The sequence below is a fragment of the Anguilla rostrata genome, chromosome 12 (assembly GCF_018555375.3).
Source record: "Anguilla rostrata isolate EN2019 chromosome 12, ASM1855537v3, whole genome shotgun sequence".
NCBI classification, from domain to species: domain Eukaryota; kingdom Metazoa; phylum Chordata; class Actinopteri; order Anguilliformes; family Anguillidae; genus Anguilla; species Anguilla rostrata.
This window is the reverse complement of record NC_057944.1, coordinates 16,894,351-16,907,518: the sequence shown is the minus strand read 5'-3', so window position 1 is coordinate 16,907,518 and position 13,168 is coordinate 16,894,351. Positions and strand designations below refer to the sequence as shown.

General features: G+C 51.3%; 1 protein-coding gene across 2 annotated transcripts in view; it reads right to left on the bottom strand.

The window, feature by feature from the left end:
• clcn2c (chloride channel 2c) overlaps positions 1-13,168 on the bottom strand; it is a 118,434-nt gene that overhangs the window by 64,059 nt on the left and 41,207 nt on the right. For both annotated transcript variants that reach the window (XM_064301043.1, XM_064301044.1), the window contains exon 2: positions 12,135-12,288. In XM_064301043.1, the coding sequence (XP_064157113.1) occupies positions 12,135-12,288 (154 nt within the window). The remainder of the gene's footprint in view (positions 1-12,134; positions 12,289-13,168) is intronic.

Here is a 13,168-nt window from a genome sequence, read left to right as displayed (position 1 = left end):
TGCTACTGCTACTACTGTGACTAATGCTGCTACTGCAGCTGCTCCTACTACTGCGACTGCTACTACGACTAATGTTACTGCTGCTGCTCTTACTACTGCTACTGCTCCTACCACTACAGTTACTGCTGCTGCTCTTACTACTGCTACTGCTCCTACCACTACAGTTACTGCTGCTCCTTCTACTGCTACTGGTACTACTGTTACTGCTGCTGCTCCCACTAATGCTACTACTACTACTACTACTACCACTACAGTAACTGCTCCTGCTCCTACTGCTATTGTTGCTACTGTTGCTACTACCATTACTGATGCTGGTACTACTGCTGCTACTGTGACTAATGCTGCTACTCCCACTACTGCAACTGCTACTGCTACGGCTACTGCTCTTGCTACTACTGCTACCACTACTAGTTACTGCTGCTACTACTGTTACTGATGCTGGTACAGCTGCTGCTAGGTGTGGCTACTACTACCTGAGATCGTGATCGATAAAGTTTGACGCCAAGTATATTGGTTATAGTGTTTGGCATCCTAAATAAATTATACACACAAGGAACAGCTGTTTGATGTTTCACAACCACAGGTGCATTCATTACAGAGAGGAAATCATGAAGAGTGAATTATATTTGAATTATGGTTCATTTTATGCAACAGCCTTCAATATGGTCACCAAACATGTGCGTCTGATGGTGCCTTTCATGCATATAAGCTCCCATTTATAATTCATAACTCCTTATAGCACTCCCCTTTCAATAAGGAATTTACATGCTGCTGGATCATGGGTCACCCTGGCAACAGTGACTGTGACATGCCAAGATCTCTTTTTTTCTCTCCATCTGTCTCTCGGCTACGTTCTGCCCCAAGCACAGCTCTCTCCCACCTTTCTCTCCATTTCGGTGTTACAGACAGGTGGCCGAGGGTGAGGTGTGATATTTAAGACGTGAGAAGGAAAAAAACGGGAGAGAAAAGGAGAGGTGCAGATGAAGGAGGGAAGGAGGGTGCGCTGAATGCAGCAGGTGAGTGGTGCTCTCGGTGCAGTCTTCTGCGGCCAAGTTCCTGTGCTCACAGGAATGATGATTCATGCATTCGCAGGAAAGAAGAGCAGATGGGGGGGAGGGGGGGTGCTCCCCTACGTACTCCTGCAGCCCTCTCTCCCAAAACAGCAGAGTGTGCAGAATCACACACAGCCCCACAGAGCCTCAAAGCAGCATGCATGCACGCACGCACGCACACACACACAAACACACACACACGTGCGCATACACACACACACAATATCGTCGCTCATTGTTCGATTCTCTGTCAGATGGAAGGACACACATACCGTGCTACATTACACGCATTCCCTGATTAAATCAGAATGTGTTTGCTGCCCATTGACTCAGACTCATTCTGGCAGCTATTTGTCGCTAACATTAGCCCTCCTTCCCTCATTTCCCTGCCTGGAGTGCATCATTTTTAGAGAGTCCCTTCGCATGAACATTCTCTGCGGTTCAGCTTTGTTTAAGGAGCCAAGCACCAGCGTTGGGAGGGGGGGGTGGGTGGGGGAGTGTGGTTGAAATAGAGAAAGGAAGGGAACTGCACTTCAATCACCAGTAATGGCCAACTTGGCAGTTCAGTTTTGTAAGGAAACCAATGCCATTAAAAAGACTGTAATAAAAGCAAAGAAAACACATCAACAAAATGGCTTTTAGAGGAAGAATTATTCCGTTCCAGCAGCAGGATAAGGCAGCCTGAGATAGGGTGTGTGTAACAGGCTGTGATACAGTGTCAAGAAAAAAGGTATTTCCATTCCTTCCTGTTTGCCTCTATTATTGCATGTTTGTCACACTGAATTGTTTCAGATCTTTAGACAAAATATAATATTAGACAAAGGGAAGTAAACGCAAAACACATTTTTAAACTATTATTTTATATATTTAATGAAAAAAACACCCATATCACCCATGTGAAAACGTAATTGCCCCCTTAGTCACTCAATCATGCAATTAACCAAATTTGATTGATAATTAGATTCAACAGACTGAACACAGCCAGGCTTGATTGCAGAATCTAAACCTCACTCATACTGAACCGTACCATCAGAGTGAAGTAGTCGCCACAAAGATTCTACAAGCACACTATGCCATGATCAAAGGAAATTTCAGAACAGATGAGAAACAAGTTTTTGAAATATGAGTCTGAGATATGATGGCTCTGAGATTCCTCCGAACCACAGTGAGAGCCACTATTTCCAAATGGAGAACACTTGGAACAGTGATGCATCTTCACAGTAGTGGCCGGCCTGCCAAAACCTTCTCCAAATGTACAGCAACAACTCATCCAGGAAGTCACAAAAGATTCCAGAAGAACACTTAAAGAACTGCAGGCCTCTCTAGCCTCAGCCAAGGTCAGTGTTCATGACTCCACAATAAAAAAGCGACTGGGGAAAAATGGGATTCATGGGAGAGTAGCAAAGTGGAAACCACAGCTAACCAAGAGAAACATCAATGCTCATCTCACATTTGCAAAAAAAGCACCTGGATGATCCCTGAGCTTTTGGGATAATGTCCCATGGACAGATGAGTCAAAAGTGGCACTTATCGGACGACCAACAGTCAAACATGGTGGCGGTAGTGAGGAAGCTTTGCTGCCTCGGGACCTGGATGACTTGCCATTACTGAAGAAACCATGAATTCTGCTCTGTACCAGAAGGAGATCCGGAAGGAGAACGTCCGGACATCCATCTGTGGGCTGAAGCTGAAGTGTAATTGGGTTGTGCAGCTAGACAATGATCCAAAACACAAAAGCAAGTCCACATCTGAATGGCTGAAAGGAAACGAATTAAATTAAACTTTCGTAGTGGCCTAGTCAAAATCCTGGCTTGAACCCAATAGAGGTGCTGTGGCAGGCCCTGAAACGAGCCGGGCATGCCCAAAAACCTACCAATTTGTCTGAATTAAAGCAGTACAGCAAAGAACAGTGGGCTCACATTCATCCATAGCGATGTGCAAGACTGATATTAAATCACTGGAAGCATTTGGTTGCAGTTATTGCTGCTAAAATGGAGCAACCACATGGGTGATTGACAATTAAAAAAAAATGTGTTTTATGCTTCCTCAGATTCCCTTTGTCTAATATTACATTTTGTGAAAAGATATGAAATCATACAGTGAGACAAATATGCAATTGAAGAGGAAATTAGGAAAGGGGGCAAATACTTTTTCACGGCACTGTACATGAGATGTGTGCGTCACAGTTTTTGCTTCATATATTCATATATTGACCTTGGTCTCCTCCCACATGTAGATGTAGTTTTGTTTTGTTGATTCACCTGCATGTTATGACCTGAACTATTAATGAGCTTTTGCATATTATGGGACATAATGTTCAATAATGAATGCAGAAAATGATGAATATAAATCAACTACCAGAGCAATGAACATATTTGTCCATTATTTTTACTTGTACACATTTTTCACAAGTGGACTTTCTGGGTCACCTGCAGTGTTTTCAGCTGGAGTTTGAACCTCGCGTCTAAACCCAGAGACCACAGAACGTCATTACAACTGGAACAGCTAATCCTTATCTCACGGATCCGGACAGCGGTGCCGGCTGCAATGCCGATCTGTGGTCTAGGGGTTTAAACCCGAAGTTTAAACTCCAGCTAAGCACGCTGCAGTCGACCCTCTGAGCTCCTTTTCTGTGTGGAACTGCTAAAGCCGCTTCGCGAGGAAACGGAGTATGAATGGCGGTTAAAACAGCGGATCAGAAGCCATCTACAGAAAGGGCACGGGGAGCTTTCCTGAGGCGTGGTGTAAAACAGCAGGTAAAACGCAAAGCGAGAGATTCAGGCTTTACACAACTTTTCCCTACTGTCCACCCGAGGTGAGCGGACTGGACGGGACGGGACGGGACGGGACGGGACGGGACGGGCGGTGCTGATTAGGGCTCACGGGATCGGGGGGGGGGGGGTGTGTGAAGCGCACGGCTGCACAGAAAACGGAATCGGCGGGAGGCGAGGAACAAGGTGTTGCTTTCAGCTCTGCGCTGGCACCCGTTCACACACCAGAGCCAGAATGCCGCGCTGCTGCAGAGACAAGAGGGGCCAGCTTAACCCTTTAAGGCGCAAGATCACAAATTATATCATTAGGGTGTTCTTAACTCAACATGCTACTGGTCATTGACAGCGATGTAGTTCTTGAACACTGAATTTAAATTGAGAAAAAACCTACTCTTCAAAGAGTTAAGAGTTCACACTCGCACACACTCACACACACTCGCACACACTCACACACACTCACACATACTCGCACACACTCGCACACACTCGCACACACTCGCACACACTCGCACGATTACAGACGGATCCTTCATGGCAGGCTGAAGGAACGGAGTCGGTGCATCAGGAAGACTGAAGACAGGGCACCGCTTCAGACAAACGTGCGACCCCGTCCTGTCCGTGGCAATGAGGCTGCTCTCAGATTATAGTCAGTGTCAGTACTCTCCTCCTCCTACTCCTCCTCTGACTTCCTTCCCTTCTCCACCTCCCTCTCAGCTCCCGCTCTTTCCTCAAAAACACAGTGAACACTGAACACAGCGTGGCCCAGGAGGAGATGTGATGATGTCACAATCCATCGGCGTCCTGACCCTTCCTGCCTGCCGCCGAAGCGCTCGGACCAGCATGCGGACCAGGCGCTCAGACCAGGCGCTCAGACCAGGCGCTCGGACCAGGCGCTCGGACCAGGCGCTCAGACCAGCATGCGGACCAGGCGCTCGGACCAGCGTGCGGACCAGGCGCTCGGACCAGGCGCTCGGACCAGCATGCGGACCAGGCGCTCAGACCAGGCGCTCGGACCAGGCGCTCAGACCAGCACGCGGACCAGGCGCTCGGACCAGCACGCGGACCAGGCGCTCGGACCAGCATGCGGACCAGGCGCTCAGACCAGGCGCTCGGACCAGGCGCTCAGACCAGCACGCGGACCAGGCGCTCGGACCAGCACGCGGACCAGGCGCTCGGACCAGCATGCGGACCAGGCGCTCAGACCAGGCGCTCGGACCAGGCGCTCAGACCAGCACGCGGACCAGGCGCTCGGACCAGCATGCGGACCAGGCGCTCGGACCAGCATGCGGACCAGGCGCTCAGACCAGGCGCTCGGACCAGGCGCTCAGACCAGCATGCGGACCAGGCGCTCGGACCAGCATGCGGACCAGGCGCACGGACCAGCATGCGGACCAGGCGCTCGGACCAGCATGCGGACCAGGCGCTCGGACCAGCACGCGGACCAGGCGCTCGGACCAGCACGCGGACCAGGCGCTCGGACCAGCATGCGGACCAGGTGAACGGCAGAAAAGGGAGAGTGAAGGAGCAGATGAGACCGAGGCTGGAGGATGGGGGTGACCTGTGCAACTGTGACAGTTATGAGTCAGTCAGGCACAGCTGTGCGTTTGCACAGGGCCAAAGCTGGCCCCCAGAACAGGCTCTGAGAAGCTAATTAGAGCTGATCTGCCTGATGCCATCACATGCTGTCACCTCTCACAAACACACACACGCACCTGCATATGATCTGCACACGCTCACACACACCCGCTCACGCTGTCCAAGTGCACACACACACACAATCACATGCACACACACACAAGCACGTCCACACAATCACATGCACACTCACACAATCACGTCCACATGCACTCCCACACGCATACAAACACGTGAACGCACACACCCATAGACACATACCAACAGACACACACATGCGCGCACACACACACACACACACTCACTCACGCGAGAACACCCACCCATTTACAGACAGTAAAAGGAGCATGTGAAGACGAGGTGGGGGGGGGGGGTTCTTTGCTCATGTACAAGCTCGTGTCCAGCGTGGGAGGGTGGGGGGGTTACAGGCATGTCAACCTGTCACCTCGGCTCAGTGTCCCACTGCACCAGCTCTCATCTCACATCAAATCAAGGGTCTGCACACAGGAAACATGCACACGCTCACGCACGCGTGCACAGTCACACACGCGCACACAATCACAATCACACACAAGCCTGTATGTGCAAGAGGGAGAGGGGGTGGTCCTGTTCCACAGACTGCGAGAGAGAGGGGGCGGGATGAGAAGTGAGAGGAACGATAAGGGGAGAACGAGCGCGTGAACAGAGGAGCGCAGGGAGAGATACGAGGAGACGTGGGCTCGGGTTAATCAACAGGAACAGATCAGATGCGCTGTGTCCAACATGTCCCCCACCCAGCCACTGCGGCAGCATCCCGTCACCTGTCTGGGCCTCACTGTTTCCATGACAACTCATTTGTCCATCTACTGTCTGCCCCTGCTACCCACCTAGTAATCTGAGGTAGCGGAGGAAGAGGGAGAGGGAGAGGGAGGGGGAGGGGGAGGGGGAGAGAGGGAGGGGGAGAGAGGGACATAGTGATATATCTGGCAGAGGGAGATGGCAAAATGAGAGAATGCAGCACATAGTCGCCCAATGCTGGCCCGTATCCATGGTGACCTGTGGCGCCATGCAGCGCTCCCGCTGACATCACACCTGTTGCTCAGAAGCGGAGGAGTGTGTGTGTGTGTATGTATCTTGTGTGTGTTTTTGTGTGTGTGTCTGTGTGTGTGAGCATGTGTGTGTGCGTCTATATATGTATCTTGTGTGTATGTGAGTGAGAGTGCATGCGTGTGTGTGTATGTATCTTGTGTGTGCATGTGTGTGTGTTTATGTTTCTTTTGTGTGTGTGCATGTGTGAGTGTGTATGTGTGTGAGTGTGTATGTATCCTGTGTGTGTGTTTGTCTTGTGTGTGTGTGTGTGTGTTTGTCTTGTGTGTGTGTGTGTGTGTTTGTCCTGTGTGTGTGTGTGTGTGTTTGTCCTGTGTGTGTGTGTGTGTGTGTGTGTGTGAGTGTGTATGTATCCTGTGTGTGTGTTTGTCCTGTGTGTGTGTGAGTGTGTATGTATCCTGTGTGTGTGTTTGTCTTGTGTGTGTGTGTGTGTGTGTGTGTGTGTGTTTGTCCTGTGTGTGTGTGTGTGTGTGTGTGTGTGAGCTGTGCACGTCTCTGGGGTTTAGAAGGATGGACAGACAGGTTTTGCACATGGAGGTGAGTGAAAGCGAGTGCCCCAGAGCGATCACCACACAGCTGCACAGTGGAGTGGTGAGCGGGGCGCGGCGGGCACTGCAGGGGGCGCTGGCGGGGGTGTGCGAAGCTGAAACCTGAACACATGCCCCCCCCCCACCCCCCACCCGACAGGCACCTGATGCCACGTCCCCCGGCTCAACCCGCCCGCGCCCCCCCGATCGTCACCTCCCACGCCCCGGCAACAAGCAGGCCGGGCCGCAGCCGGCACGTCCACATGCACGGCCGTCTCCGAGCAGCCGTCTCCCTGCCTCGAACCGCTGGTGGGGGGGGGGGGCGCTGAGGGTTGTAGCCATAAATATTTCATGCGTTTCTCATGGCTGAGTACTTTCAACAGATTTCATTACAGAGCAATCCTCTGAGCGCCCGGTTTCCCTAAATGGCTCCTTTCTGCGCCTCTGTCTGAGCCGGGCTCCCCGCTGGAGGAGGGCAGGAGCCCCGCCCGCGTGTGGGGAGCAGCCACCACCCAGCGCACACCCAGAATCACATCCACAGGCGCCCGTTCCCGCCAAACACGGACGCGGCAAACCGCACGCTTGGAAACACACAGAAACACTCACACTCGCACACGCACACACACTCGCGCACGCGCACGCGTACTCGCACACGCACACACACTCGCGCACGCGCACGCACACTCGCGCTCGCACTCTCACTCACAATCGCACTCACACTCACAATTGCGCTCACACTCGCACTCGCACTCACACTCACACTCACACACGAACGTAAGAAAGGCTAAGGGTATATCAAGACAGATATTTTGTCTTCGGCCCAATTCAGCTTGATCCATTATGCTACAGTAAGATACATCTGCCCAATTGAAACATGAACATAGTGACATGTGTCATATTCTGTATAAAGGACTATGAGCACTCCTCTCTCTCTCTGACCCTGACCACCACTCTTAAGCAGAGCACTGCTGAAAGGGCGGGGTCACACCCATGAGTGACAGATGGTTCAACACATCCATCAGGCCCAGCAAAACATCAGTTAGCCTGAATATTAACCTTCATACAACCAAGCACACCCAAATCCTTCACACGAGTCCTTCAGCGATCTGCCCCTCTGGAGAATCACCACATTGACCGTAACTGGGTGACTGCAACAGAGATCTCCGCCTACAGTCGTCCACAATGTAGCAGACCTGTCAGCCACCGGCCAGCACAGCTCTCTCTCTCCTCCATACCTCCCTCCAAACCCAAACCTCCCCACTGCTCCCACCTTCCCACTCCTTTTGTAAAGAATGACTGTGCCCCCTACTGGCACACCGATGCTACTGCCAGGACCATTTCCCCCCCGGAATGAAAGATGCTGTTCATTTGCACTGCGGTGGGGAGGCTGTATTTTCTGATGGTACAAATGGTCAGGTTCTGTCACATTATTACTGGCTGCAGCTACACGCAGGCCTGGTTCATAGCGCTCTCATTATCAGTGAATAAACCTCAAATAACTCCGCTCCAGCTGAGTGGCTGCGACGTACCCGGCTCATAATGGACCTGCTGCGCGACCACAGAAAGGCCAATGCATCCAGTTCTGCTACTGAGACCCTCCTCACTCACACAGGCTAAAGCAGGAACCCCATCACCCCTACATGTACCCACACAGGAAAGGGGTGTTGGGGTTCCTGCTTTAGCCTCTGTGAGTGAGGAGGCTCTCAGTAAAGAAAAGAGTCTCTCTCTCCGTCTCTCCCACTCCCTCTCTCATTCCCTCCCTCTCTGCCTCTCCCTCTTTATACAGTGGGTGTGTGGTTGGGTGTGTGGCCTGATGGAGAAGGAGTAGTACGGCCCTTTTCTACACTCAGCTCAGATCTGCTGAACACAGCGCATTCCCAACGGACACACGCACTCACACAGACATACACACACACACACACACACACACACACACACACACACACACACACAGCATTCTCCCCACACACACACTGCTGGGCTCCATCGGCGGATCACCAGGGAGACGGTAACACAGACACGCAGGGTTCAGAACAGTCTGTGACGGTCAACACCAGTCTCCAGGGAGGTTGCCGGGGCGATGCCGGGACGTCAGGGTTTACACGTGGCGCGCGATTCCCGCGAGACGCAGCGTTCAGCCGCGCGTTTCCCTCTCCCGCCAGGACCCCAGCGCCGCCGCCGGACACGGCCCCGCCCCGCCACCCGGCCACCAGAGGGCGCCGCGGGCGCGCAGGACTGGCGCACCCACCGGCGTCTCCGGCCCGGCGAGCGCTCCCTTCGCTCGCGAGCGTGACTGACGCCGTCGCCAGCGCGTGGGCAGAGCCACAGGAAACCAGATCGGCTCTGAGGCTGGCGAGAGGGCGGGGCTGAGATCACCGAAAGCTCCGCCTCATCAGGAACCCCAATCACATTCTGAGAGGGGTGGGGGAGGGCGGTTCCCTGCTCCTGTTCTCTAAAAGCGCTGATGACATCAGAACATCTCCTCCAATCCCGCCCAGAGGCCAGAGGACCTGCGACATCACGATCACCCTGTGCCCTCCAAAACTATGGAACGGCTGATGTGAAATTTGTTATTTTTTATATATACTTAAACCTTTTAGATCTGAGATCAAATAGTGAATATGAGAGAACTACAGGCAATCAGCTTTTATTTCATGGTATATACATGCATGTATGTTTTAGCAATTTACAGAAATGGCTGTTTCAAAATATGTTCAAAAGCTGTTCAAAATCTGTCTGTACATTTTTGACTACTGTCTCATATTCATCTTTTGATCTTAAATCCAAATGCCTTAAGCATAAAGCAAGGACAGTATATACAGATTTCACTCCACCGTTCCCTTACGTCCGGAGGGCACTGTAGGTGTAAAAGGCCCTACAGGTTTAAAAGGCTTAACTGGCCTTCAGACACCAGGTAAATGTGCAGTAGTGCGCCGATATCACACTGTTTAACCGAGCACTCTGTATCGACACCACTTGCCGCTCCAGAGACAAAAAGACGGATAAATTGCTCTTAGAAAGACACTCTGAGGTTGTCATAGAAACAGCAGGCGCCAAATAATGTTCAGTTCTGCGTTTAGTCATACGACTGGCCGCATCTTCTCCCTGCCACACACGGAGGCTTCTGGGTAATCACCCCCCGCATAAGAGACAAATGAGCCACAGTGGGGCTCCATGCCCCTCCCCCCCCCACCCCCAGTTTCCCAGCAGTCTCATGCCTGACCCCCAGCGAGGGGGCGGGGTTTCCCGCCGCCAGGTCTCATGCTCAGACCCGCTGCTTCTGGGGGGATTCATGTCAGACAGTCCGGCTGCGCAGCCAAACAGCATCGACCGGACGCAGCGGCGCGCCCCACGCTTCTGTCAATAATAATAATCTGAGCGAAAGGTCGCTTTCACTCCTCCAGCTCATTCACCCGGCCGGACGCTTCCTTCTGCGCCAGATCTGCGCAGTGGCTCTGCTTGAAGATGTGTTTAAAAAAGAGAGAGAAAAAAGCAAACATTTGCAGCATCAGAGGATGATGCTTTCTGACTGTCTGAATGCACGTGCACACACAAACACACACACACACGTACATATGTACACACGTACACACCTGCACATGCACACACACACTGGTACATGCGCACGCACAACTGGACACAAGCACGCAAAACAATTTTTGCTACCGCTGACTCATCTGTTTAGGAAGAGGCAGATTACTTGATTGAAGGAGACTGAAGCTGTGCTTTCATCTTCAGCAGGCTGACTGCCTGCATGCAGATAGCTCCCAAACTACGCTCTATAAAGACAGCCGCAATGACACAGCATAACCAGCAGAGGGAGCTCTGTCCATGCCGTTGAGATTTCAGTGAATTTATTTTTTATTTTTTGATCGAACAGACGCAGATACAGGTAGATTTGTTTCTGAACATCCTGACTGTACATACACCTTCATCGGTTTTCTTTGTTTCTAAAAACTGTATTATACTGAAGGTGGTGACTAAGGAACACATACAATTGCCAGCATTGATTCAAAGTTTTTTCAAATAGTCAGTTTTTATTATTTACTAAGATACACAAATGGTCATACACATTAAGATAGAACTACCATAGTAGAGTTTCAAGTGAAAACGGGCATTGAAAATAGTCTTATAGAAAATAACTACAAATACTGATATATTATAATACCGGAACAAATACTGGAACATCCCAACATCTAAAACACTCTAGAGCATATAATCTCTAATTAAAGATTAAATAACAGCCATTTAAATTGCAGCAGTAGCCTCCAACCACCATGCTTTAATACTTCAATTTGAAAATCAAAGGAAATTTTTCCAGGCTTGACTTCCCCCTGGTGGTTAGAGTGATGTACTACAGCCTGTTACTCAATACTATTCTGTTCAAATTGAAAGGGCCTATAGGGAACATAATTACATGGCCAAAAGTATGTGGACACCTGACATCAAACATCTCATCCAACATTACGGGCATTAATATAGAGTTGATCCACCCATTGCTGCTATAACATTCCACACTCTTTGCTGCTATAACAACTTCCAGATGTTAGAGCATTGGTGCAGGGACTTGTTTCAATTCAGCCAGAAGAGGTTGAGCACTGATTGGGCGATTAGGCCTGACTCACATTTGGCTTTCCAACTGATACGTTTGGTTATATAGTATGTGTAATCCGCATTTAACCTATCATAGGAAGCTCACTGTGCGGACAGTAAAGATCTGGCTTTATAATCCAAAGCAAATGTTTTTGAGGAATTGTGCTTCCTGTACAGGAGACACAGTGGAGGGGGTTGTTAAGTGATGTACAATGGGGGGGTGGGGGGGTGGCATGGGAGGGGGGTAATTCAGGTGAAGAGGAAAGGATTCGTCTGCAGTCAGAGTGCAGAAAGGAAACGCAGCTGAAATATTGAACGTCCATCTTGGTGAGATGCCTCGTCCCTGTGGCCTCGCCGGAACACTCAAAATCTCATCGGCGCTGGTCGCTGTTGAACCCTTTCACAGGTACTCACAGAAACCCCGCCGCCCGCCCCCGCCCCCGCCGCCCCGGCCCCCCAGGGTCACTCACTCCGGCATTTGGCGCAGCGGCCCTTGTCGTACTCCAGCAGCTCCACCGAGCGGCTCCGCTCGCTGACAGAGCGCCGCAGGCCCCCCTCCTCCCGCAGACGAGCCGCCTCCTCTCTGGCATAGTCACCCAGCTCCTGGGTGTACCTGCCATACATCTACAGAGACAGAGAGAGCGGGGAGGGGGAGGGGGGGGGAGAGAGAGAGAGAGAGAGAGAGAGGGAGGGAGAGAGAGAGAAGGGGGAGAGAGAGACGGAGGAGAAGGGGGGAGAGAGACGGAGGGAAAGGGGGAAGAGAGAGAGGAGGGAGGGGGGAGGGGGAGACAGGAAGAGAGAGAGAGATGGAGAGAAAGTGGGGGAGAGAGAGAGGGAGGGAGAGAGAGGGGGGAGGGGGAGACAGAGTGGGAGAGAGAGAAAGGGAGGGAGGGGGGAGAGGGAGAGAGGGGGAGGGAGGGAGAAAGAGAGTGGGAGAGAGGGGTCAAGAACATTGACTCATTGGGTTGTACATATTGCTACAAAAGGGGAAAACCAACTCAATTAAACTCAATAAAATCTATTTTCATTGTCACAATATTATTAGGTTCAGACCAAGAATAATAGCATTTATTATTTCATTTATGTAATTGCTATTGCATTAAGTCGCTGTGGAGGGGTAGCCTGTGGAGGTTATTACTGCTGACCCAGGTCTCACTCATCTGTGGTGGAGAGTCCGGCGGTGCTCTCTGCACACGGTGAATGATGGAGGTGTAAAAATCCCGCACCTGAGATCGCTATTAATCTACTGCAAAGGGCCTGCGAAGGCTCCAGCCCTGATCCTAATTCAGTCCATCAATTTCACGCACGGCCATTAAAATCGACCCCGTTTTACGCGGTCTGGGCCCCAGAGACCGGGCTCTACACCGGAGAGATAGAGACACCAGGCAGCAGTGTATGCTGGGACAGGAATGTAGGATCAATATCTGAGCAGAGACCAGGTGACATAGGAGATATAAAGGAGGAGCTCAGTCTATCCCCTGCTGATCTCAATTTTCCTCACTCC